Genomic DNA, 26,449 nt, shown 5'->3' with positions numbered 1-26,449 from the left:
GGTAAAGAACTCATGCATTTATAGATATGCAATAAATCGTGTTACTGGATTCCCCCGTCCACCTTTGGGAAATTCAGCCCCCCCCCCCCCCCCCCCCCCAAGAAGTGCCTCATCCCTTCCGGCCCCGTAGGCGGTTCCGACCTATCCAGCCTACTGTAGAAATCCCTAAATGCCTTATTCACCACTGCTGTATCTCCAACCAGGTTTCCAGCTCCATCATTTACTTTCCCCATCTCCAAGGCTGCCTCCCTTTTTCTAAGCTGCTGTGCAAGCATTCTGCTGGCCTTCTCTCCATACTCTTAGATCGCCCCCCTCGCCTTTCTTAGCTGCTCCACCGCCCTCCCTGTGGTTAACAAGCCAATCTCCTCCGCCTGTCGCCTCCGCCGTTCCCTTAAAAGCCCTGCCACTGGGGTCTCCGCGTACCTCCCATCGATCTGTAGTATCTCCTTAACCAGTCGGTCAGTATCTGCCGTGTCCACCTTTTCCCTATGGGCTGTATCAAGATCAGCTCCCCTCTGACCATTGCTTCTGAAATTTCCACCGTGACATTGAGCTGCAGGTAATTCTGAATAGAATTCCTCAGCCACTCGCACACCCCTTCATCAGCCAAAAGTCCCACATCTAACCTCCAGTGCGGGTGCTGGTTACTGTCTTTATTAACCTGCAGGTCAACCCAGTGCGGAGCATGGTCTGAGAATGTGATCGCCGAGTACCCAGTGTCCACCACCCCTGCCAGTAAGTCCCTGCTCAATGAAGAAATCAATCCGGAAATACACTTTATGCACATGATAGAAGGAGAACTCCTTCACCCTCGGCTGCCCAAATCGCCATGGACCCCCCCCCCCCCCCCCCCCCCCCCCCCCCCCAAATCTGCTCCATGAACCCTTTTAGTTCCTTTGCCATTGCTGGCACCCTGCCTGTTTTCGAGCTTGACCGGTCCAAGCCAGGGTCAATAACTGTGTTGGGGTCCCCTCCATGACCAACCTGTGCGAGTCCAGGATCTTCCCCCAGCATTCTCTTTATAAACTCCACATTATCCCAATTTGGCGGTTACACTTTTACTAATACCACCTGTACCCCCTCTAGTTTCTCACTGACCATAACATACCGACCTCCGACATCCAAAACTATTCTACCTGCCTCAAACACCACCTGCTTATTGATCAGGATCGCGATCCCTCAACTTTGAATCCAGTCCCGAGTGAAAGAACTGACTGACCCAGTCTTTGCTCAATCTAACCTGGTCAATAAGGTGCATCTCCTGCAACATTACCACGTCTGCCTTCAGTCCCCTAAGATGTGCGAATGTTGAATCCCAAGTTTCTTTACCCGTCAGTCTGGCCTCCATAAAAGTCGAGATGGATTTGCAGGTACAGCATTAGTTATTTTATTTAGCTTGCAAGCGTTCCTCAATTCTCAGGAGCACGAAGCACATCCTGCTCCATAGACTTCTGGAATCAAGTGAGGATGTGGAACAAAGGAATCTGTACTGATACATTCAAATGGCATCAAGTTTCTCACATACACGATGCCCATAGGTCATTCTATATCCTTCCTGACCTGTTGATCTATTCTGATTGGCTCACTTCCAATCCCTTCCTCTGGCCCCTATTACCCAGCATCCTTTTCTCCTGCTTTGGTGGACACACCTCCTCCTTGCTTTTCCATGCGGTCTGAAATCCTTTGTCTGTGAACTCACCAGAATTAGACTGGCCTACCTCTACATTACATTAACTAATATCTCTAAAGTAACTATTTTATATCACATTCGTCACAAACACATGTGCCCTCTTGACTGGCCCATTTAAGCCTCGAACATCCCAGGTGATCAGCCTAGTTGGAGGACTCATTGCTGCCCCTGCCCCCCTCGTCGATCAACCATCCCCATTTTTGGGCCCGCCTCCAGACCATGCTCAGTGCCTGCCCCCAGGCAGCCTCTGCTCCCAACATCCTCTCTGTCCCTTGGCCCAAGTCCCTCCCTCATTAGCAGAACACTTCTCTTGCTCTTCCCCCCCCCCCCCAAGTAACAACACTGTAACCCAACCCCTTTGATAAACTGAACATGTGCTCCCCCCACTGCGCTTCCGTGAGCTAGCCTGCCCAACTTGCTTGATGGCCCCATCCCTGGTGCCAGATAGTCTCCCACCTATTGCACCCCCCCCCCCCCCCCCGGCGCTCATATAAGCATACTCCAACATCAAACCATTCCCACACAATTGTCCGACAGAAAAACACCAAATCTAAATTAGCACACCTCCATCCCCCAACAGTGCAAATGAAAACCTTCACTCGCTCAGCTCTGTCACTGGTCACAAATCAATATAGAAGGCATTACAAACAGTGTCAAAACGAGAAGCTTTTTTTATAAAAAAAAAAACAACTTTGTAAACAAAAAAAAACAAACGCATGAACATTGCAGCAAAGTTCAAAAGTCCTCAGTCCACCACCAGTCCTTTCCTTTTCATGAAGTCCAGCGTGTCCTCTGGCGACTCGAAATAAAAGTGCTGTTCCTCGTACGTGATCCAGAGGTGGGCCGGATACAACAGTCCTTTTTCTTAAAGGATCAACTTAATCTGGTTAAAGCCTGCTCTTCTCCTGGCCACCTCCACCCTCGGGTCTTGGTAGACCCACAGGATACTATTGTCCCACTTGCAGCTGAGTGTCTGCTTGGCCCACTGTAAAATGCGCTCCTTATCTCCTTATCCAAGTACCTGTGGAATCTCACCACCATTGCCCTCGCGGGGGGGGGTCGTCGTCGTCTCCTGTTCACCGCTTCCTAGAGTGCTCTGAGCCGTGTCCACCTCCAAGTGTTGGGAAAATGCCCCATCCCCCAGCAGCTTCTCAAACATATCTGCGATGTTTGTTCTTTCGGACCCCTCCGGGAGCCCAACAATTATCAAGTTCTGCCGGCGGGACCTATTCTCTAGGTCCTCCACCTTCTCCAGGAGCTTCTTCTGCTGGTCTCTCAGCATCCCCACCTCCAACTCCACCGCAGTTTGATATTCCTCCTGCTCAGCCAGTGCCTTCTCCACCTTCTGGATCGCCCGGTCTTGTGCATCCAATGTAAGCTCCAGCCGCTCAATTGGGTCCAAGCAGTCCAGTTTCTGCTTGGCAAAGCCTTCCTGAATAACTTTCATCAGCTGCTCCGTTGACCTCTGGGTCGACAAACCAGCGGTCCGGTCCTCCACCATGCTGTCTCCTGCTGCTGCTTCAGCCCACGCCTTCTCTGTCTTTCTGTTTCTGCCTTTACGAGCACTTCTAGTCCCCTCCATGCACCGAAGTGGGAATTCGGTACACAGTTGCCTCTGTCTTCAGTTTTACAGTACGAAGTCTTACAACACCAGGTTAAAGTCCAACAGGTTTGTTTCGATGTCACTAGCTTTTGGAGCGCTGCTCCTTCCTCAGGTGAATGAAGAGGTCTGTTCCAGAAACACAGACAAACTCAAAGATGCCAAACAATACTAGGAATGCGAGCATTAGCAGGTGATTAAATCTTTACAGATCCAGAGATGGGGTAACCCCAGGTTAAAGAGGTGTGAATTGTACCAAGCCAGGACAGTTGGTAGGATTTCGCAGGCCAGATGGTGGGGGATGAATGTAATGTGACATGAATCCCAGGTCCCGGTTGAGGCCGCACTCATGTGTACGGAACTTGGCTATAAGTTTCTGCTCGGCGATTCTGCGTTGTCGCGGGTCCTGAAGGCCGCCTTGGAGAACGCTTACCCGGAGATCAAAGGCTGAATGCCCTTGACTGCTGAAGTGTTCCCCGACTGGAAGGGAACATTCCTGCCTGGTGATTGTTGCGCGATGTCCGTTCATTCGTTGTCACAGCGTCTGCATGACGTCTACAGACGCTGCGACAACGAATGAACTGACATCGTGCAACAATCACCAGGCAGGAATGTTCCCTTCCAGTCGGGGAACACTTCAGCAGTCAAGGGCATTCAGCCTTTGATCTCCGGGTAAGCGTTCTCCAAGGCGGCCTTCAGGACCCGCGACAACGCAGAATCGCCGAGCAGAAACTTATAGCCAAGTTCCGCACACATGAGTGCGGCCTCAACCGGGACCTGGGATTCATGTCACATTACATTCATCCCCCACCATCTGGCCTGCGAAATCCTACCAACTGTCCTGGCTTGGTACAATTCACACCTCTTTAACCTGGGGTTACCCCATCTCTGGATCTGTAAAGATTTAATCACCTGCTAATGCTCTCATTCCTAGCATTGTTTGGCATCTTTGAGTTTGTCTGTGTTTCTGGAACAGACCTCTTCATTCACCTGAGGAAGGAGCAGCGCTCTGAAAGCTAGTGACATCGAAACAAACCTGTTGGACTTTAACCTGGTGTTGTAAGACTTCGTACTGTGCTCACCCCAGTCCAACGCTGGCATCTCCACATTCAGTTTTACAGTTCAAGTCCGGTAGAAATTCGGGGGGGGGGAAAGGTCTAAAAGTCTGACCCGAGCAGGAGCCACCAAATGTGCGACTTATTCCTTCATAGCCACCACCGGAAGTATCCAAGTGAGACTTTTGCTGTAATGATGACAACATTTGACTCACCGCTAATTGTATTAGTATGCAACTATTGGGGTGGAATGAAGAAGTTACATTGGAGGAGTTCTTGGTTTGCCCAGTGGTGCATTTTAATCTCCTCTGCCTTTCCAGCTTTTATGCATATTGCATAGTAAAACTACAGGTTTAAATCCTATAGATTTATCAAATCTCTTGTAACATCCACCTTGTAATCAATACATGGTCACCATGCTTCTTCTGGTGCCACCCAAACAACAAGACAAAGGCAGTAGGTGCATTGCCATTGCCGACAAAGTCTCCTCATCTTGGACTTGGACTTGTGTCAATCACTGTAAAAACCCTATTGTAGGAGCTGTTTCAAAAACCGAATGCGGGGGTCCTAAGTCGAGCAGCTCCGACTATGTAGGGATGATGCACCATGCATACATGTTATTGAATTTTTAAATGGATTTCCTTGATGCTTCCTCTGGTTCGGTTTTTAAAAAGAATCTGTGAACCCAATGGAGCTTTTCCCCAAGCAATATCAACCCTTTTACACAAAGTAACAGGATTTGTTTTTTTGCAAAACCAATTGGTTACCAGAAACATTCAATTCTCAATGTCAGTAAAGATTGTATCCAACATTTTGGTTGGGCAGGATGTTGGAGGAAGCTATCTTGCAAAAAATTACTTTAAGTAAGTCGTGTTCCCAATCACTGGGGGTGGGGTGGGAAGTTGTGTCCGGAGGTGCATTGCAAAATAGTAGATACGGTCTTGTTCCTTCAGAGGCTTTCTGTACCAGGTTTGTGAAACCTTTTTACAGGTGGAGATTTTGGGCAATACTGACCTTCTTGAAGCAATGACCTCTCATTGAAAGACTTTGTTCAAAGGCTTGCTGTAAAACATTAGTACTTCCTGAAAATTGGGAGTCCAGCCAAAATTAATGGCTTTAGGTCAGAATTTGGGCATGTCTGGAAAAAGTGTCTTAATCTCTGGGACAAATGGCCTTTACTTTCACTTCATTGAACATTTGTATTTGTTGTAAAATATTAAACAACATGCATACATACGTAACGTAACTTTCATACGTAATGTAACGTAACATACGTACCATACTCACTTGCTCGAAGTGATTCTGGATCTTTTCTTGCTGTGATTGTTACTGAGCAAATTCTATTCTCAGTACAAATAATTGAGCTTTTTTTTTTCTACAGTGGAAGAAGTAAGTGAATATTTTACACTAAAAAATGTTAGTTGGTGCATAGGTGAATTCACAAACTATTTTGTAATTTAATCCCAAACCTCATGTGAAACAATGGGTAACTGAAAGGAATGCCAACTCTTGTTTTAACATTACTGGACTGGGTACACACACTACTTTCGTTACTATTTGTTTAAAAATACAGCCACGCCCATTCTTTTTAAAAGTGTGATCAGATGCAATTTGAAATTTGTCTGCTCTGGTTGTAGCATCAGCCAAAGTAGTCTCTGCCTGAATGGGAGTGGCTGAATGCCAGACCATCAAATGACCATACCAGTTCATCTGCCAAAATAAGTATTTTTATTCTGACATTGCAGTACTCTAGATCCGACCTAAGAGTTGCATGTTCACCAGTTCAAGGTCTTTGCCAGATTCGTGTTCCTGTATACTAAAATACTAATTGAATAAATGCCAAACAAATTGACTGGATACCTGTCTGCTTGTTACAAAACTGGAATATGTCTGGAGCTCTGCTACAATCTGCCCTGATTAGCAACTGGATGAGGCCAGAACTGTCTATTTTTAATTTGTTTGTATCCAAATATAATTAATTTAATATTGCTTTTTAAATGATGCCGAAGTTAATTTCAATGCAGGAAGGGCAGTGGGAGGTATTGCAGCAAATGTTGCATTTTGTAGAATTTTAATTCTTGCAGGACAATTTTGTGATCTGGTAAATCTCATGTTGCTCATGGTAAATGAGGGTAGCCCATTGATGAGCCTTGATCTAAACATAAATGCTAGCGCTGGGGGTTGGATTCCTTCTGCATAAAGGCAAGTAGACACCCCAAAAAAGTGTGGCTGCTTTCCCTGACTTAGAAAACATGTCGTGTAGAAAGGGGCCATTTGGCATTTTGTTCATGATTGTAAGTCCTGATTTGCAGGATATTGCAACAAGTCATCCAGGAAATGCCTTCAGTTGCTTAATGAATGGCTTCCTTTTGTATTGTCAGGAGTGAGACTGTTTACTTCAGCACTGTCCATAATCTTCCTCCAATGACTGCAGCCTACAGCAGAATCTGGAGGGACTTGATCTGACGGCTCCAGTGAAGTATCATCCCTCAACCCAGCAACCTTCCCTGATGACCTTGAAGTCACTGCTGTCGCCCAGTATTTGTATCTGGGGACGTGATTAATAGGACTGAAACATATACTGGTTCCAATGGAAACTTGCTTCAAAAACATCTCCCATTCCTGTACCTGATCACAAAGGATAAGAACATTAATATCATTAACATGTTAAAATCTTGCAATATTCTATTTGGGTGCTATTAGCCCAAGTGCAGTAATTTTGGGCCAAGATCCACTTCCAGCGAACCAGGGTAATAATTACATGGCTTTTCAAATATCAGTCACATGACAAATTTCTGGGTGTTTGAAGGTTTGATGATGGCATAGAAAGAAGGGTGTGCACTGATTTTAAAATAGGAAGTTAAATATCTCCTAGGAGATACTAGAAGCTGGTGTGCTACAGTTGATCAAATTTGAATGTACAGAGTTGTGCTCCTATTAATGCAGATAAAGTATGTTCAGTTGTGCTTGGAATGCCTAAAGCATAACTAGCTTATTCCAAACTTAAATTATTTACTTGGATGTGCAGTTTAATCTCACAACTTGTGATTAACCTCCCATTTATTTCCTTCAGGAAAGCTACCTGCAAGTTGACTTGTAATTTGTGTCTTGTTGCCTTTGGTAGGAAACGGACTGAAGTATTTTTTTTAAAATATATATTTTATTAAAGTTTTTCGATCAAACAAAAACAAATTTCCATTTTACAACTTTGTAATAATATATACATCGTTTTTTAAATAAATAATATGCTAACTAACAGCAACTGCCAACAACAAAATAAGAAACAACAGAAATAATAACTAAAATAGTAACTTCGTAAATTCTGATATAAATAACTAATATATAAACACACACAACCCCTGAGGACCCAAATGAGTCCTTTTTTTCCCCCCCCCCCTCCCCCCTGGGTTGCTGCTGCTACCTTTCCTATTTTCCCTTATCGCTCTGCGAGATAGTCGAGGAACGGTTGCCACTGCCTGGTGAACCCTTGAGCCGAACCTCTTAGTGCCTACTTTATCTGCTCCAATTTTATGAACCCTGCCATGTCGTTTATCCAGGCCTCCACGCCCGGGGGTTTAGCTTCTTTCCACATAAGTAGAATCCTTCGCCGGGCTACTAGGGACGCAAAGGCCAAAACATCGTCCGCTCTCGCCTCCTGCACTCCTGGCTCATCTGCAACCCCAAATATAGCCAACCCCCAGCCTGGTTCGACCCGGACCCCCACCACCTTTGAAATCACTTTCTTGCCACACCCACCCAGAACCCATGCAATACCGGACATGACCAGAACATGTGGGTGTGGTTCGCCGGGCTTCCCGCGCATCTCCCTCACCTATCCTCCACTCCAAAAAATCTACTCAGCCTTGCTCCAGTCATATGCGCCCTGTGTAGAACCTTGAATTGTATCAGGTTGAGCCTGGCACACGAGGACGAAGAGTTTACCCTACTTGCGGCATCTGCCCACAGCCCCTCCTCTATCCCTTCCCCCAGCTCCTCCTCCCATTTTCCCTTCAGCTCCCCTGAAATCACTGTCCTGGATCTCTTGCGCCGGGAGCTGCGGAAATTCCCTCACCTGTTGCCTCACAAATGGCCTCACTTGCATATAGCGAAATGCATTCCCAGGTGGCAGCCCATATTTTTCTGTCCGTGCTCCCAGACTAGCGAACGTCCCGTCTAAGAACAAGTCCTTCAATTTTGCAATTCCTGCTCGCTGCCAAGATTTAAATCCCCCATCTATCCTTCCCGGGACGAACCTATGATTGTTCCTTATCGGGGACCACACTGAGGCACCCGTCACTCCCTTATGTCGTCTCCACTGCCCCCAAATTTTCAGTGTTGCCGCCACCACTGGGTTTGTGGTGTATTTTTTCGGGAGAACGGCAACGGCGCCGTCGCCAGTGCTTTTTAGGCTGGTTCCCCTACAGGACGCCATCTCCAGTCTTTTCCATGCCGCTCCTTCCCCTTCCCTCATCCACTTACATATCATTGACACGTTGGTGGCCCAATAATAATCACTTAGACTCGGCAGTGCCAGTCCCCCTCTGTCCCTACTGCGCTGCAGGAACCCCCTCTTTACTCTTGGGGTCTTTCCAGCCCACACAGCTCATAATACTCTTGTCCACCTTTTTAAAAAAGGCCTTTGTAATCAGTACAGGGAGGCACTGGAACACAAAGAAACCTTGGAAGAACCACCATTTTAACCGCCTGCACCCTGCCCGCCAATGACAGGGGCACCATGTCCCACCTCCTAAAGTCCTCTTCCATCTGCTCTACCAGTCGTGCCAAGTTAAGCTTATGCAAGGTTCCCCAGTTCCTGGCCACCTGGATCCCCAAATACCAGAAATCCCTTGTTACCCTCCTCAACGGTAAATCGTCTATTCCCCTGCCCTGTTCCCCGGGATGCATCACAAACAGTTCACTCGTCCCCATATTCAATTTTATATTCTGAAAATGGATTATCTCAGGCATCCCCTCCACTGGGTCCGCAACATACAACAACAAATCATCCGCGTATAATGACACCCGATGCTCTTCTCCTCTAAGTACCCCCCTCCACTTCCTGGAGCCCCTCAGCGCTGTGGCCAGTGGCTCAATTGCCAACGCAAACAGTAACGGGGACAGGGGACATCCCTGTATTGTACCCCTATATAGTCGGAAGTGGTCAGATCGTTGCCTATTTGTAATCACACTTGCCACCGGGGCCCTGTACAGGAGCTGAACCCCTCTCCAAATCCAAATCTCCTCAGTACTTCCCACAGGTAGTCCCACTCCACTCTATCAAATGCTTTCTCTGCATCCATCGCCACCACTATCTCCGCCTCCCCCTCCGGTGGGGGCATCATCATCACCCCCAGCAGCCTCCGTATATTAGCATTCAATTGCCTCCCTTTTATAAAAAAAAAAAAAAAAAAACCCCGTTTGATCATCATGCACCACCCCAGGGACACAATCCTCTATCCTCTTCGCCATCACCTTGGCCAAAAGCTTGGCATCTACGTTCAAGAGGGAAATAAGCTTGTATGACCTGCACTGCAGCGGGTCTTTGTCTCTTTTCAGGATCAGCGATATCGTCGCCTCCGACATCGTCGGGGGAGTGTCCCCCTTTCCCTAGCCTCATTAAAGGTTCTCGTCAGAAGTGGGGCCAGCAGGTCCATGTATTTCCTATAGAACTCCACCGGGAACCCATCCGGTCCCGGGGCCTTCCCTGCCTGCATGTTCCCAATTCCTTTTACCACCTCCACCTCCATCTGTGCTCCCAGTCCTGTCATCTCCTGTTCCTCAACCTTCGGGAACTCCAGCTGGTCTAGGAAACTCATCATTCCCTCTTTCCCTTCCGGGGGTTGAGCCTTATATAGCCCCTCGTAAAATACATTAAACACCCCGTTCACCCTCTCCGCTCCCCGTTCCATCTTTCCCTCCTCGTCTCTAACCCCTCCGATCTCTCTTGCCGCCCCCCTCTTCCTAAGTTGTTGGGCCAGCAGCCGGCTCGCCTTCTCTCCATATTCATACTGCACTCCCTGTGCCTTCCTCCACTGTGCCTCCGCCTTGCCCGTGGTCAACAAGTCAAAGTCCATGTGCAATCTCCGTCTTTCCCTGTATAGCCCTTCATCTGGAGCCTCTGCATATTGCCTATCCACCCTCAAAATCTCCCTCAACAATCTCTCCCTTTCTTTACCCTCCTTGTTTCCCCTTATGGGCCCTTATGGAGATCAGCTCCCCTCTAACCACCGCCTTCAGCGCCTCCCAGACCACTCCCACCTGGACCTCCTCCGTCATTAATCTCTAGGTACCTTTCAATACATCCCCCTCGCCCTTACACATACCCCCTTGTCCGCCAACAGTCCTATATCTAATCTCCAGAGTGGGCGCTGTTCCTTTTTCCTCTCCTACTTCCAGATCTACCCAATGTGGGGCATGATCTGAAATGGCCGGACTGAAGTATTTTAATATACAGTGGTTTTATCTTGAAGCTACTGCGATATAGTCTTTTTTGTTAAATAGTGATGTGACTTTTAAACTACTGCAAAGGTTATGTAGTGCCTTTAACACCGTAGAAAGTCCTCCAATGCTTCAGAACTATCAAACAAAATTTGCCTCTATCTCATGGATGGAGTAAGACTGAGCTAGGTGGAGAGATGAGGGGAGTCATTCCAAATCTTGGGATCTAGGCAGCTGAAGGCATTTCCACCAAAAGCCAAGCAATGAAATCTATGCACCGGAGACTAGAATTGGAGGATTGCAGAGACTTCAATCCAGTTGCAGGCATTTGATCTTGATTTAATGATTTCACTTGGTCAGAATATGCCTCCATCAATTCAACGTTGTCAGCACTTGTGTCCTCCTAGATTTATATTTAATCATAGAATTTACCGTACAGAAGGAGACCATTGGGACCATAAGAGTCCGCACCAGCCCTTGGAAAGAGCACCTTACCCAAGTCCACAGCTCCACCCTATCTCTGTAACACAGTAACCCCACCCCACCTTTTTGGACACTAAGGGCAATTTAGCATGATCAATCCACCTAATTTGCACATCTTTGGACTGTGGGAGGAAACCGGAGCACACTGGGAGGACGTGCAGACGCCGCACAGACAGTAACCCAAGCCAGGAATCGAACCTGGGACTGCTAACCATTGTGCTGCCCCTCCGAAAGATCACGTTCTGATGTGGATGCTTGTGATTGCTAAGCCAAGCTGGAGTGAAGGATGGACGAAGCTGGAAAACCATGTTCTGATGGTCTAGATTTGATTTTGTGTGGCTTGGTATTCACTGCCTGCGACAAAGCAGGTTGTTGACCTCTTTCACTGATCTGATCTCTGGCAAAACTGATTTGTAGTATTGGTTAAGAATTCACAGCATGGCGCTGCAGAATATGTTGTCGAGCTGTCCAGTCAACCACATTAAAATTTTTGTAAAGTAAATGTTTTTTAAAAATGTCTTTCGCATATAAAGAAAAATAGCAATAGAGACATTTGCATAAAGTAGGAATTCCAATGTCAAACAATTAAATTATTTTGTAAATCTTATCGAAAGACTTGATTATGATTAAATACAACACATTACAAGGGTGGCACAGTGGGTTAGCCCTGCTGCCTCACGGTGCCGAGGTCCCAGGTTCGATCCTGGCTCTGGGTCACTGTCTGTGTGGGGTTTGCACATTCTCCCTGTTTGTGGGTTTCGCCCCACAACCCAAAGATGTGCAAGGTAGGTGGATTGAACTCGTTAAATTGCCCCTTAATTGGGTACACTAAATTTATTTTTTTTAAAGTACAACACATCAGGTAGGCCAGGTCATTTTTGCAAATAGTTATTAATCTGTTCAGCCTTGTATAAAAAGAAAAACCAGTTACACCTGATTGAATGTAGTTTCTAATCCTGAGAGCAATAAAATGGATATTCTCTCCAAGCCTCAACTGAAGTGGGTGGAGTTGTCCGGTTTGTCCTGTGACATTGCATTAATCTGTCCATGTGCTAAATCTTGAAATTGTGGTTGGTTTGAGGGCTCATGATGGCAAATGTTGACAATTCACACCATTTACTTTAGGATTTATAAATCCAAGATTGTCAGGCATGAGCGAAGGACTTCCATGTTCAGCTGCTTGCTTTTGAAGTTGAAAGAATGTATTGGAGAAATCACTCTAAATATGAATATGTGGATTAGGAGCAGGCGTCGGCCCTTCAGCCTGCTCCATCATTCAGTAAGATTATATGGCTGATCTGATGTAATCAAAGCACATTCCTGCCTTCCTCTGATAACATTTCAACCCCTTGTTGATCAAGAATCCATCGAGCTCTGCCTTTTAAGATTGCTTCCACTCTCTTTTCAGGAAGAGTTCCATACCTTCTCCTCTGTCTTAAATGAGTGACCAACAGTGCCCCTAGTTCTAGAAAACATATTTGGCTGACGTTTTCTATTAACCGGTGCAATTTGTAAGAGTCTGATTCTGGGGTAACTGACAAGTGCATGCCTTTGCCCCAGGTGATTGGGAAAAAGTTTTAGCCAATTATCTAGGATATGCAACGACCTGCGCAGGCTTTGAGTACGGCATCAGAGGACGATTGTGAGGAATACTTTCCACTGTCTGGTCTCTGTGGCTGTAGAAATGAGCTCCAGGGGCAGGGAGTCTTTGGAAGAGATGGTCTTCTGGACTGAATGTGGTATACATGCTTGCGCTGAAGATGACCCTGGGCTTGCACCTGGGAAGCGATAGGGCCTGTGGGACCCACTGGGCACCACCAGCAAAATTTCGAATGAACACGGTCACCGGGCACAAACTGCCAAATCGGCTGATGCCAAGAAAAACCATGTCCCTGCCATTCTTGAGTGCGGCGTACTTTAGCGCCAATGTCCGGGAAAACCATACTAAGGCTGGTGCGAAGTCTCCGGCCCATTAGGAGTTCCGCGGGAGCTACCCCAGTCACCGCATGTGGAGTGGTCCAATATGAAAACAAAAAGCAAGCCAGTCTCGTGTCCATAGACCCATAAGACTGTTTCTTTAGGCCTCGTTTGAATGTCTGCACTGCACGCTCTGCCAACCCATTGGAAGCCGGGTGATATAGAGCGGTGCGGATATGGCATATGCCGTTCATCTTCATGAACCTCGCAAACTCCTCACTTGTGAATGAAGTGCCGTTGACTGTGATCAGCACCTCTGGGAGGCCATGCATACTGAAAGGCAAACACATCTTCTTGATTGTTGCGCAGGACGTTGTGCCTACCATCTTATGCCCCTCAAACCATTTAGAATGGGCATCGATTAATAGAAGGAACATGGATCCTTAAAGGGCCGGTGAAATCCGCATGCAAGCGTGCCCAAGGTCACCCTGGCCATTTCCAGTGATGTAGGGGCGCTGCCGGCGGAAGCTTCTGATGTTCCTGGCAAATGGAGCAGTTTTGGGCCACCTTCTCAAATGTTGGTGTCGAGGCCTGGCCACCAGACATAACTCTGGGCCAGCATTTTTCATTTTGGTCACACCTGGATGCCCACTGTGCAAGTCCCTTAGTATCAGCTCCTGTCCTTTTTTTCCAGGACAATCATGTGCGATCTTCCACTCTAAATTCTGACAGCGTGGAGGAAAATGCCTGCAACTCGCCTGGGAGCTGTCTATGCTGCCCACCATACAGGACTATGTGCCGAACCTTTGACAGGACTGGGTCCACTCACTGATCTGTGATGCCGTGACTGGCAAGGAGTCCATATAATTTAGGGTTGCACCCACCTCCCCGGTCGTGGGGGTCGACATGGGACCGGTCGATTATAAAGGCAATCTGCTCAGTGCATCTGCATTCGCTATCTGGGTTCCTGGTTTGTGCTCCAGAGAATACTCTTAGGCAGCAAGCAACAAAGCCCAGCGCTGGATCCATGTGGAAGCGATGGGTGGTATTGGCTTATCCTCTCGGAAACATCCCAGTGGCGGCCATATACCTACTGGTGGAAGCGTTTCGCTGCAAAGACCACCGCCAGGCCCCCCTCCTTGATCTACGCATCCTTTTCCGCTGCAGTTAATGTGTGGGAGGCGAACGTGCTTGGCCCCATTCTCCATCTTGTGTGACAGGACGGCTCCAATACCATATGGGGATGCATCACACTTGAGCAAAGGCTTTCCAGGATCATAGTGGGTTAGTAACCCAGATGACAGTTGTTGTTTTACCCGCCGGAAAGCGGTTTCTTGCAGCTGACCCCCCCCCCCCCCCCCCCCCCCCCCCCCCCCCCCCCCCCCACCAAACCCAGGTGTGATTCTTCTTGAGCAGAAGGTGCAACGGGGCCAATGTAGTTGCCAGATTGGGGAGGAACTTCCCGTAATAGTTTACAAGGCCGAGAAAAGAACGAAGATGCGAAGTGTCGGGCGGAGCTGTCTAATTGCACGCACCTTCTCTGCGACGAGGTGCAAACCTTTGTGGTCCATCCGATAACCTAGGTAGATTACTTCCTTCGCTTGAAAGACGCACTTTGTGACAAACTCCAGCTTCTGAAAAGCATCTAAGGACAACCTCAATGTTCTTGCTCCGCCGTCCCTGTAATCAAAACATAGTCTAAGTAGACAGCGACACGCGGTAAACCTCTCGATGCCCTCCGTGACTTGTTGAAAAATAGCGGTGGCAGAGGATACCCCAAAGGGCAACAGTGTATATTCATCAAGGCCCCGTTGTGTATTAATAGTTGCATATGGCCGGGAGGCAGGGTCCAGCTCCAATTGGCATGACTCTTATCTAATTTCATGAACGAGAGTCCGCCTGCAAGCTTCGCGTAGAGATCTTCTATACAAGGCAGTGTATATTGGTCGAGCCGGCAAGTTTATAGTCTCCACATAAGCAAACTGTGGCATCTGACTTCATTACAGATACAATTGGTGCTGCCCAGTCAGCAAAACAGACGGGTCTCCAAACAAGTGAGCACCCCTTCTACCTTCTCGAGCAAGGTGTAAGGCACTGGGTGCACCCGGAAATAGCGCAGCCTGGATCCTGGTCGACTTGGATACTGGCTACGGCCCCTTTATTTTCCCCAAACCGGGCTGGAATACATCTGGGTATCATCCTAGCACCTCGGTCAACCCTCTAGAAACTGTTTGGAGGATGTGCTACCACTGCAACCGCAAATGGTGCAACCAGTCCCGACCCAACAGGCTGGGCCCGTGGCCGCGCACCACGATAAGTGGGGAAAACTCTCCTCCTGGCGTCCATAAACAACAGGGATCATCGTAGTTCCTGCATGTCCAATGGTTCCCCGTGTTGGTGGCCAACCTGGCCTCTGTCGGTTAATGCAAGTCTGTATGCCCTGCTTGATGCAGTCGAATGTCCTCTGGGTGATCACTGAGACCGCTGCGCCAGTGTCCAACTCCATCTCAAGCGGGTGACTATTGACCCATACTGTCGCCTTTGAGGGCCACACAATGCAGCTGCAGGCAGTCGTCCTCCATCTCCACGTCCTCCGGGACTAGTCGCCGCAGGTTCATCAAAATGAAAGGTAGGCCCCAGTTTCTGTCGAAATGACTGTGCCCCCAGGACCGGCATCCGTGATGGGGTCGGCGTCCGACATGGACATGGCTTCTCATCCATTGGTTCTGGAGAAGGCTCCCTTCGGGGAGGATCGTCCGACAGCCACTGGTGTCGATCCGGACGTCGCCTCGCCCAAGGTACCGCAGGGGTGCGGGGAGACGCAGGTTATAACAGTTCTTCTCCAAGTGTTCCGGTTTCTTCCCACAAGTCCCGAAAGATGTGCTGTTGGGTGAATTGTATATTCTGAATTCTCAGTGTACCCAAGCAGGTGTAATGTGGCGGCTAGGGGTTTTTCACCGTAATCTCATTGCAGTATTGTGACAGATTTTTTTTCCATGTTTTATTTTTCAGACAGCAAAGCTATTGTGGATGGGAATCTCAAACTCATTCTCGGACTCATATGGACTTTGATTCTACACTACTCTATTTCCATGCCAGTTTGGGATGACGAAGGAGCCGATGACACTAAAAGCCAAACCCCCAAACAGAGGCTGTTGGGGTGGATTCAGAATAAGTTGCCTGATTTGCCAATCACCAACTTCAGCAATGACTGGAAAGATGGAAAAGCCTTGGGTGCTCTGGTTGATAGCTGTGCTCCAGGTAAGAATCCTATTGAGCACAAACTGTCTGTGTAGACTGGAATAATGAACTTGATTTTTAACACTTTTTTTTTTTTTCTCTCTCCTTGCCATTCACCAAAATGAACTGATGGCTCTGTTTCAGTGCATTCAACAATTCTTTTAAGCTGATGCTGAAAAATTGCATGGTCCCTCACGCTGGGGTCCTGGATTAATCTGTTACCTGATGTATGAATCCTGAGTGCATGAGTGGGCCCGTAAGGGAAGTGGTTAGTCCATGGGATGTGCTATCAAGATTCTTGATCTGCCATCCATATCAATACTGTTCATTTGCAGGGTTATGTTCGAAATGTATTCTCCCCCTCAATAGGGTAGTTGCCAAATTTTATATTGATGTTCACTGATGCTATCTTCTATATACTTTTTTAAAAATTTATGATCCCAGGCCAAAGGTCCCATGTTTTTTTGCTAAGATCTGGTTTAGCGACCAATGTTTTTAAAGTGGGGCAAAATTTGAGATTCAGAACACCCGAATGATAAACCCATCGGTTTAGAACAAACAAAAATAAACTTTGCTATAGAAAGTCAAAGATAAAACAATTTACTATATCCACCTTGTACCTCCATAGTTAGCCCTGAATGTTCTGAATTAACAGGCAAACTTAGCACATAAATGGCACATGTGACCCCACACTGATTCCGCAGATTTTTCAATCTATCCAAATGTCAATAAACCATGGTCGTGCTGAGCAGAGTACTACTGTTGCAAAGGGATACCTTCACTCCCAACGGCTGGCAGCATGGAGTCATCAATGTTCTGCTGCTGCCTTAGATCTTCAGTGATTTTCTTGAAGCCCCCTTTACTAAAACCTTAACTATAACCTCATTTCTGCTTGGATTTCTTTCTTGTAACTGGGATCTCTCCCTAACCCTGCCTGGAAGTCTTTGATTATGGTGCCCTGATTCTGAAGCATACAACCTATTTTATAAAAACTGTTTTCTTCTTGTGGTCCAAAGAATGTGCATGTGCAACCTATTGCCAATCGATGCATTTGTGAAATCTGAGGGTTCTATTCTGTCCCCCTGATCGCCGAGGTAAGTCTGGCCATTCATAATGGCTGGAATGCAGGGGAGGGAAAGAGAATATCGCTGCTCACCGGTTACGTTTTACAATTCAAGCCTTCTCTGTTCAGGTTTGTGTCCCGACTGGGAGATTTGGGATGCGGCCAAACCAGTGGATAATGCACGTGAAGCAATGCAACAAGCGGATGACTGGCTTGGCGTTCCACAGGTGAATCTTGAGTCCTATGTGTATATACAACAATGCAATGATTTGTGGGTTAGTTTCCTAATAGCTAAAGCAGAGGTTGGGAGGGGTGGAGTGGCAGGGAATATTTCTTCCAGAACGTGGGTGAATGCAGGCATGCATGGGCCTTTTTGTATCTCTTTTCCACAATGTTGTTTAACATTAAAATAAGGTGGGATACTTCGCTTAAATTTGCAAACTCAGCATCTCAAAACTTATTTGCCCCATATTAGACATTTGCAGTGTTTTGTTTGAGGCAATTCATACAATTTATGATTGAAACTTTGTTCCTGCTCTAGCTGAACCAGAGACCGCTGTTTTTGATTCTTGATGAGTTTGGAACTTGGTTTGCATTGTAAACCGTTCCGGTTGCTTCATTGTAAGACACTGCTTATATATTAACTATTTATACAGGTATCCTGAATGTGGACTAACCACTTTCAGGTTTCATTTGGCGAAACTCTAATGTGGGCACTGATTTACTTCAGGCATTGATCCAAGAAGTGCGAAGTCTTTCAGCCACAATCCACTAACATTTTCTGAAATCCATTTTAAAAACTGTTTCCCAATATTGTGTCACAGGTGAAATATTTTGATTAATACGGTCTGTTGCTGTGATGGTTTTGCTTCAGTTGCTTAGCCATATAAATCTCTCTCTCTCTTTTCTTGCCTTGATGGGGTGGGAGGGGGGAGGAAGAGGGAAAACTAACCACCTTGGTATTTTAACTAACCACCTTGAGCATGATGGCTTTATGGAAATGCTGCTTCCAAGAAATGGGGGGGGGGGAAGAGAGAAAGAAGAGAGGAAAGAGACTCGCCAAAGCCTGAATTACTAAAACCACAGTAATTGATGCACAGCACTTCAATTATTGCAAAAGAGAAACTTTGGGGGGATTGCTCTCCAGCTATAGTTCTGCATGACATTTGGCTGCTTTGATGACAGAAGACCCTCTTTAGCACTGAGGCAATAGAAATAAAGGTGTGGATAGCCAAATCTGTAAACCTCTCTGGCCCCAGTCTCGCACTGTACCCTCACTATTGATCCCTACCCTGTACCCTCACCATTGATCCATTCCCTTACTTGTTAATTATCTGAGTGAAGCAGACTCTTTGCAACTTAACCCTTTTTGAACCTGAGTGAACCCCTCCTACAGCTACAACCACCTACTTCATTTAACATGACCTGGCCATACTTGCAGCTTAGCATGTTGTGTATAAAGCTCGTGTTGTGTTCCGCACTTTGCCTAAGAATCTCCTTCCAAGTCTGTCCAAAATTAACTTTTTTTTTTTTATGAGGTTCAGTGGCTGATTGAATAAATCGTGGAACAGCACTGAGGCAGTACTGGTTATTTCAGAAAATAGCTTTTGTTGGGAATAAGCCCTGAATGTTCTTGATTACAATTGACAGTAGTGGTTTAGAACCACCTCAAAGTTGTAGATGGATTGAAAATTCTACTTTTGATTTTAAAATATTCATTGTTTAATATCTTTTTCTTCCAGGTGATTGCCCCAGAGGAAATCGTACATCTAAATGTTGATGAACAATCAGTAATGACTTATTTGTCACAGTTCCCCAAGGCCAAACTTAAACCTGGAGCCCCCTTAAAACCCAAGTTGAATCCCAAGAAAGCAAGGGCTTATGGTCCAGGTAGGAGTATCTTGCCATCTGTACCTGTTTCTCCAGTTTAAAGTCTAAATCATTTTTTTCAATAATTCTACGAAGTTACCTGGGCCAGTTCCTGGCTTGCAGTTGATTACTGAAATATTTCATCTGGACATTTTACACTTTTAAACAAACATTTGATTATTTTCTAGGAATTGAGCCTTTAGGTAATGTTGTGATGCATCCTGCTACATTCACTGTTGAAACGATCAGTGCTGGGCAAGGCGAGGTGATGGTCTTTGTGGAAGATCCGGAAAATCAGCGCGAGGAGGTAATTTCTTAACATGACTTATATTTGCATTCCAAATATTACTTCAGTAGAAAGCAAAATCATTGCACAAAGGCTCCAATTATTGAGTTAATTGGTGAAAACTGAATTTGTTTCTTAAACCAGAAATGGTTGTTCCATATGGGCAAATCACCACCAACAGCCTGGCAATACCCAACATTATTGTGCTTGGGTTTAAGTGAAAGCAGTACCAGAAATGACATATCTGCCTCCGGATTATGAATGCAAATACCGAAGGTTGTTCTCAATAAAAGATCTGTTGGGTTCAAAAGTTAAACTAGGAGTCCAGCTGAGTTTGTCCTAAACTACTTAAATTGAGACTATATGGTTTAAAGAAAAAAATAAAATTGTTCTTTGGCATATTCAGCGCAATACTAAAGTACTTTTTTTTTTTTGGGGGGGGGGGCATATTCAGCACAATACTAAAGAAGTACTTTTTTGGGGGGGGGGGGGCGGCGTGCTGTGTTGGTTGTCGCCTTCTTCCTATCTCAGTCTGAAATCCATTCCTGTGAAATACAAATCAGTGGTTGTATTTTTAGTGACGACATTGCAAAGGTTCTAATGTTCTATTCCTGCTAGGCAAAGGTGACCAATAACCATGACAAGAACAAGACTTACTCTGTGGTTTATGTACCAAAGGTTACAGGATGTCATAAGGTGAGTACGTTGACATTACTTTCATGTCACTACAACTTTTGTTCTATCTATTCCTAACAATAGACCTTTCTATCTGTGCTCTAACAATTTCATTTTGAAATTCTAATAACAGTCTCTTGCTGGGGCACTTCCTTTGTTGTTTTTTTTTTTTTTTTTCCCTGTGAAAATGTTGAATTCACTGATTATGGCCCAGAGAGCTGAAACTCCAGTGCTGTCCAGCACAGCACCCATAATATCTTGTAAATTTGCTCAAATCTATGCTGGTATTGTACTGTAATTCTAAGGGGTGAGTGGTGTGCAGGACACAGCTGAAATGGTATACTTCCTAGTTCCAAGTCCTTGTATTACCACTGGAAATTGGTTGCTAGAATGGCTGACATGGCACCTGGACTACAGTATTATTGATCTGTCACGGTCTCTCTCCAGGTAACAGTTTTGTTTGCTGGACAGCACATATCCAAGAGCCCTTTTGAAGTCAACATTGACAAGGCGCAAGGTGATGCCAGTAAAGTGACAGCGCGAGGACCCGGCTTGGAATCTGCAGGAAACATTGCCAATAAGCCAACCTACTTTGATATTTATACAGCAGGTATACTTGAAGTCTGGGTAAGGGAGGAAAGAAAAGCACTTTAAAAAAAAAAAAAAAAAAATGAATTGCTTTTCAAAATACTTCTGTTTTGTATTGGTGTAAAATTGTACTTCACATTTGGGATTTTGTTTTCACTTTATTATAAATTTAAGAATACCCAATTCATTTTTCCGATTAAGGGGCAATTTAGCGTGACCAATCCTGCACACCGTTGGGTTGTGGGGGCGAAACTCTCGCAAACCTGGGACAAATTTGCAAACTCCATATGCAGTGACCCAGAGCTGGGATCGACCTTGGGACCTTAGTGCCAAGAGGTAGAGGTGCTAGCCACAGTGCTGCCCCCAAATTTGGGAATTTGAAGTAATCACAGGAGTATGGAAGACTAAATTCTTGATAAGGTGGTATTCTAGCTACCTATGATCAGAATTTAAGGTAACTTGAAGCGCGTTCCACAAAAGCTGGTTAGCACTACACACTTGGGGATAAAGGTATTTTACAGCATGCCGAATCTGGTGTTTCTAATATCAGCATTTTGTCAATATTTGCCATGTGTTAAAAGTTTTCTTGCATTGAACATTTTTGTAGCCAAAGGCTGCAAGCTTAAAATACACTTCCAGCAGTTTAATCTGCATGACTGTTGTAGGGTTATGAAATAACAGCTGAAGGAAATATGCATCAAGACTAGAAAATTAGCTCTAGTGGTATAAATAACAGGCTTCTCCTTTCTTTTAGGTGCTGGAGTTGGCAATATTAAAGTGGTGATAGTGGACCCTCTGGGTAATACCGATACTGAAGTAACGATTGAAGACCAGGGGAACAATAATTATCGGTGCAATTACAGACCTGTGCAAGCAGGGCACCACACAATCCAAATTGCATTTGCTGAATCATCAATACACAAGAGCCCATATTCTGTCACTGTAGGTGAAGGTGGGTGCCGTGTGTCTTCTGGCTCGTGCTCTTTCTTTCGCTCTCATCTCTTCCCCCTCCCCCAACCTGTGAGTATCTTGACCAGGCAAACTGATGGGTGCACATGCTATTTCATTCATAAATGGTTTTGAAACCTGTTCAGATCCAGAATTTTAGTTCAGATGTCTTTAATTCACATACAAATGTTTTTATATCATAGATTCACTAAGTATGAAAAATGAGGGAGGGGAGGAGGCAATTAAAATCCCATCAGAACAGCAAGACATTTAAGGCCAATTTTGGAATTGTAAAGCTAGCATCAATTATGGTGACAGAAAACTATTGCATTTTTGTTCAAAAACCCATCTGGTTCATTATTGTCTTGGGGGGGGGGGGGGGGGGGGGGCGTGCGCGCAGCGGCGCATGAGAGGAAATCTGCCATCCTTACCTGCTCCATTCCAGACTTGCAGCAAAGTGGTTGACTTTCTAAATGTGCTCTGAAATGGCCTAGCAAGCCATTCCTACTCTGTAGGATAGACATGCCAGTGAAGTCCACCCCTCAATAAATGGAAAAACACTTTTATTGTAGTTTTGAGATTGATTGCCTCTGATATTTGTCAGCAATATAAAACATATCCATTTCTAGCAGTTTGTGATCTGCTTATCCAAAATTAAATTTTGTTGCTGTTCACTCGGCTCCGTATCTACTTGACGCAGTCACCATTGTGTACAAAATATCTTTTTGGGACCAAGTTCTATTTCTGAACATGGTCAATATTGAAATTCCTTGAATTGGAGGGTAGCAAAAAAACTAAAGGAAGTGTTTGTTTCATTTTCACTGAGTTTTATTGTTGCAAAAAGTAGTCCAGTTTTTTTTGGTGTTGGTTAATCTGGAGTGTATATAAACAATTGCTGACCAAGTGGTCAGAAAAGGTCAGTTGTTACATTTCAAGCATTGTGCATAGTAAGAACCATTTTCAACATTTTAATTTGCGGTTTTGCCTTGGTTTCCCTCCTTCTTCCAGTGCCAACGGTGATCAACCAGATCCATGTTCCACTTCCCCAACCCATTCTAAACCATTTTGGCAAGAATCGAAACATCACTGTCTTGTGTTCTCTGGAATGCTAACTTTATCAAATGTCTATCTCAGTTGGCTGGATGGCTCATGATATAGAGTGAGGCCAACAGAGCAGGTTCAATTCCCATTCTGGCTGTGATTATTCTTGAAAGCTCCACCTTCTCAACCTTTCCCTTTGTCAGCGGTGTGGTAACCCTAAATCACCAGTCACCTCTTTCTCCTCCAAGGGGACTATGAAAACTTTACTTTATTTTGGTTCGTAGACATCTTTTGTATTTCCAGTGACTTGCAACTGTGGGTCTTTGGATTTTTTTTTTTTATAACCCTCCTTTTAAAGCTGACAATTAACATTATCATTCAGTTTCAATAAACAAATAAGTGCCACTTATCTCCACTGGGAAGCTTTACTTTTTATTCTTCACTTTTTTTATTCTGTCGTCTTGTTCCAAAAAACATTAATTCCTAGACTAGGTAGCAGTGTCAATTTATTTTCTCCTGATTTTGTTCCAGCTTGTAACCCCAATGCTTGTCGAGCTACAGGACGTGGCCTACAACCTAAAGGACTGAGAATTCGCCAAGTTGCTGACTTTAAAGTTCATACCAAAGGGGCTGGAAGTGGTGACCTGAAAGTGACGGTAAAAGGACCAAGTAAGTTTTTTGCCAAAAGACTTTTCGTTTTGGGTTTTGCTAGAATCAGTCACGCAGTTAACTTTCCTCTTATCTCAAGATTTTTTTAAAGTACGAAATGTGAGGGGGAGTTTGAATAACCTTCCATTAATTAAGTTGATGATCCAGGTTTGCTGCTTGCCGTTTTCTCAATATAACTTTGGATTAGCACTTGATGTTTGGATGGTCACGTCTATGATTTTGCAACTGTTGCAAGATTTTGCAGCCTTGTGCACTATCTTGCCCATAAGGGCCGAGGCACTATGCAGTCAAGATTGATAATCTTGTTGGACGCAAGTCCTATCATTAATGGAACATTAACGAATACCCCTAATTAAATATTTTGCTAAATCCCAAACTTGTAGCAGGTGGTTTTCCACCATTGTGCATTTGTGTAGATATTCTGTAAATATGCTTGATTTGGCAATAGCATCAAATTTCTGTTAAATGTGATCTTGCTTTTTCAAAATTAGATTAATAATATACATGTTGTTTTGAACTTCTGGGCACATGAACTAAAGAGCAATAAACAACTCTTTGTTTCATTTGGTTTTCATGGTCATCTGGTAAGAAGGTCTTGAAACAATTAACATGAACGGCGGATGCTAGAAAAACTCAGCATGCCTGGCAGCATCTATTAGGAAAGCGAGTTAACATCAGTTCTGATGAAGATTCAAAGGACTAAAGGGAGGGAGAATGCGTTAAGAGATGTTGGAGATTGTAACAGAAAGTAGCAACTTTAAGAACAAATGACAGATGGCTTTCTGTGAGCGGGAGATGGTTTCCATTGAAGGAGGCAATACAGGATATTTGAAGTAAAATGGAGACGTTAAAGTTGCCAAACTCCACACCAAATCCCAACAGCTGCAAGGAGCCCAGCTGGAAGATGAACTGTGGTTCCTCCAGTTTTCTCTGGGCTTCACTGGAGCATTGCGTAGGCTAAAGACTGACATGTGGGCATGAGAGCAAGGTGCCGAGTTAAAATGGCAAGCATCAGAAGGTTGCGGCCATGCTTGTGGACTGAGTGAAGGTGTTCTACAAAGCAGTCACCCAGTCCACGTGTTGGTCTCCCTAATGTAGAGGAGACCCCATTGAAACAATGAAACAAAATGTTTGTTATTCCAAACGAATGTTTTCGTAGTTTCAAAATCTGCTATATCTCCTTGACAGAAGGCATGGAGCAGCCTGGGAAGCAAAGAGATCTTTTGGATGGAGGGGATGGCTTTTCCTATGAATACTATCCTGTCACACCTGGGAAACACATTGTCACCATCACATGGGGTGGCCATAACATTCCCAGGAGGTGAGTAGAGAAAGTTTCTTCATCTTTTATCGCTAAGTTGATGAGACTGATACGTTAAGGATGAGAAATCTAAGTTCTATTTCTAGTTCAAAAAGAAACAAATCCCCACATTAGTTTGAAATACTGCTCTCTATCCAGTGGCACTTGTGAGTCTGCTCCTAGATCTCTTTCCTCCCCACCAAACGTTTATTTTTTTAAAAAATTAAAACTCCTAAACCAAGCAAATTTCCTCACTTCACACCCTCCACCTAGCCTCTTTATATACATACCCTTATGGTTTGAACTATCATGCATTCCATCTAACTGATATTATCGAAATATTCACCTTCCTCGACCCTAAACCGAAGCTGTAGGATATTTTTGAAGGGAACTTCTCCCTTAGTAAGTAACAGATGTACTGTTAGCAAAAAGAAAAAGCTGCTGTTCCTGATTCATCCGTAAATGATTATATGTGACTTTGAAGAGCTGATAGTTACACTAACTGAAGCAAAATGTGACCAGCTGCAGGATGTTAAAACTGCAGCTGCTTTTGGACACAAATTATTTAATCAAATGTAAAACCATTTGTTTGAAACATTGTATTTTTTCAATTTCCTGTTGTGTTTTACATGAATTACATTTTAAATGTTGGCACAATCATTCTTGACTGTTATGCACTAGGAAAATTCAATGCTTAAACCCTTTGGCTTGCAGTCGTGTAGTGCAAATAACTAGAATTTTGAAATTGTTTCAGATTGAACACTGAAATGTTTTCCCTCCCATTAGTCCTTTTGAAATTCAGATTGGACCTGAAGCTGGTCCTCAAAAGATACGAGCTTGGGGACCAGGCCTTGATGGAGGAGTTGTTGGCAAGTCAGCAGACTTTGTAGTTGAAACTATTGGGGCAGATGTTGGTGTGCTAGGTAAGGCTGGATGTTTTACAAAATGTTTTGACAAAGGCTCTAGAATAGCCATTGAGATTGAGACCAGGAGTGGTGTTCCATCCTGGGAAGTCGCAGGGTTAACCAACTTAAAGAACTGTATTTACAGAATAATCATATTGCCGTACACTACGTCATTAACCAGGCTTCGCAAATAGATTTCACGTTAAATTTGCTTTAAAAGGCATTCAGCAGTGGTATTGTGCAACTTCAGTTTTAAAAAAAACAAACAAACAAAAAAACTGGAATATTGGAGTTGAATGAAAAGGGGAGCCTGTGATTTTAAAATGGCAAGCTCCACCAGTTGTAGGTGGACCAAATATTTTGTTTCTCAACATGCAAGAAACTTCCAATATTTCTTTGAGATCTGAATTGCAATTTTGTTCTATTGAATTTCCAAACTACAAACATTGCAAGATTAACATGTGTGTTTCTTAGGTTTTGCAGTGGAGGGTCCCTCTCAAGCAAAGATTGAATGTGACGATCAGAGTGATGGCTCCTGTAATGTACGCTACTGGCCAACTGAACCTGGTGAATATGCAGTGCATGTTTTGTGCGATGATGAAGACATCGTGGATAGTCCTTTTATGGCCAGCATCCAACCTGCATCAAGTTCCTTACACCCTGAAAAGGCAAGAGTCTTCCT

General features: G+C 44.9%; 1 protein-coding gene across 5 annotated transcripts in view; it reads left to right on the top strand.

Annotated features, from left to right (window-relative positions):
• flnba (filamin B a) overlaps positions 1 to 26,449 on the top strand; it is a 218,688-nt gene that overhangs the window by 114,490 nt on the left and 77,749 nt on the right. For all 5 annotated transcript variants that reach the window (XM_072472407.1, XM_072472408.1, XM_072472406.1 and 2 more), the window contains 11 exons: positions 16,196 to 16,444; positions 17,616 to 17,713; positions 19,229 to 19,376; positions 19,544 to 19,662; positions 20,260 to 20,337; positions 20,764 to 20,926; positions 21,659 to 21,856; positions 23,425 to 23,562; positions 24,751 to 24,883; positions 25,649 to 25,785; positions 26,242 to 26,435. In XM_072472407.1, the coding sequence (XP_072328508.1) occupies positions 16,196 to 16,444; positions 17,616 to 17,713; positions 19,229 to 19,376; positions 19,544 to 19,662; positions 20,260 to 20,337; positions 20,764 to 20,926; positions 21,659 to 21,856; positions 23,425 to 23,562; positions 24,751 to 24,883; positions 25,649 to 25,785; positions 26,242 to 26,435 (1,655 nt within the window). The remainder of the gene's footprint in view (positions 1 to 16,195; positions 16,445 to 17,615; positions 17,714 to 19,228; positions 19,377 to 19,543; positions 19,663 to 20,259; positions 20,338 to 20,763; positions 20,927 to 21,658; positions 21,857 to 23,424; positions 23,563 to 24,750; positions 24,884 to 25,648; positions 25,786 to 26,241; positions 26,436 to 26,449) is intronic.

The sequence above is a fragment of the Scyliorhinus torazame genome, chromosome 13 (genome assembly GCF_047496885.1).
Source record: "Scyliorhinus torazame isolate Kashiwa2021f chromosome 13, sScyTor2.1, whole genome shotgun sequence".
In the NCBI taxonomy this organism is placed as follows: domain Eukaryota; kingdom Metazoa; phylum Chordata; class Chondrichthyes; order Carcharhiniformes; family Scyliorhinidae; genus Scyliorhinus; species Scyliorhinus torazame.
Note: the sequence above shows the minus strand (reverse complement) of the source record. Positions and strands in the feature narration are given on the sequence as shown.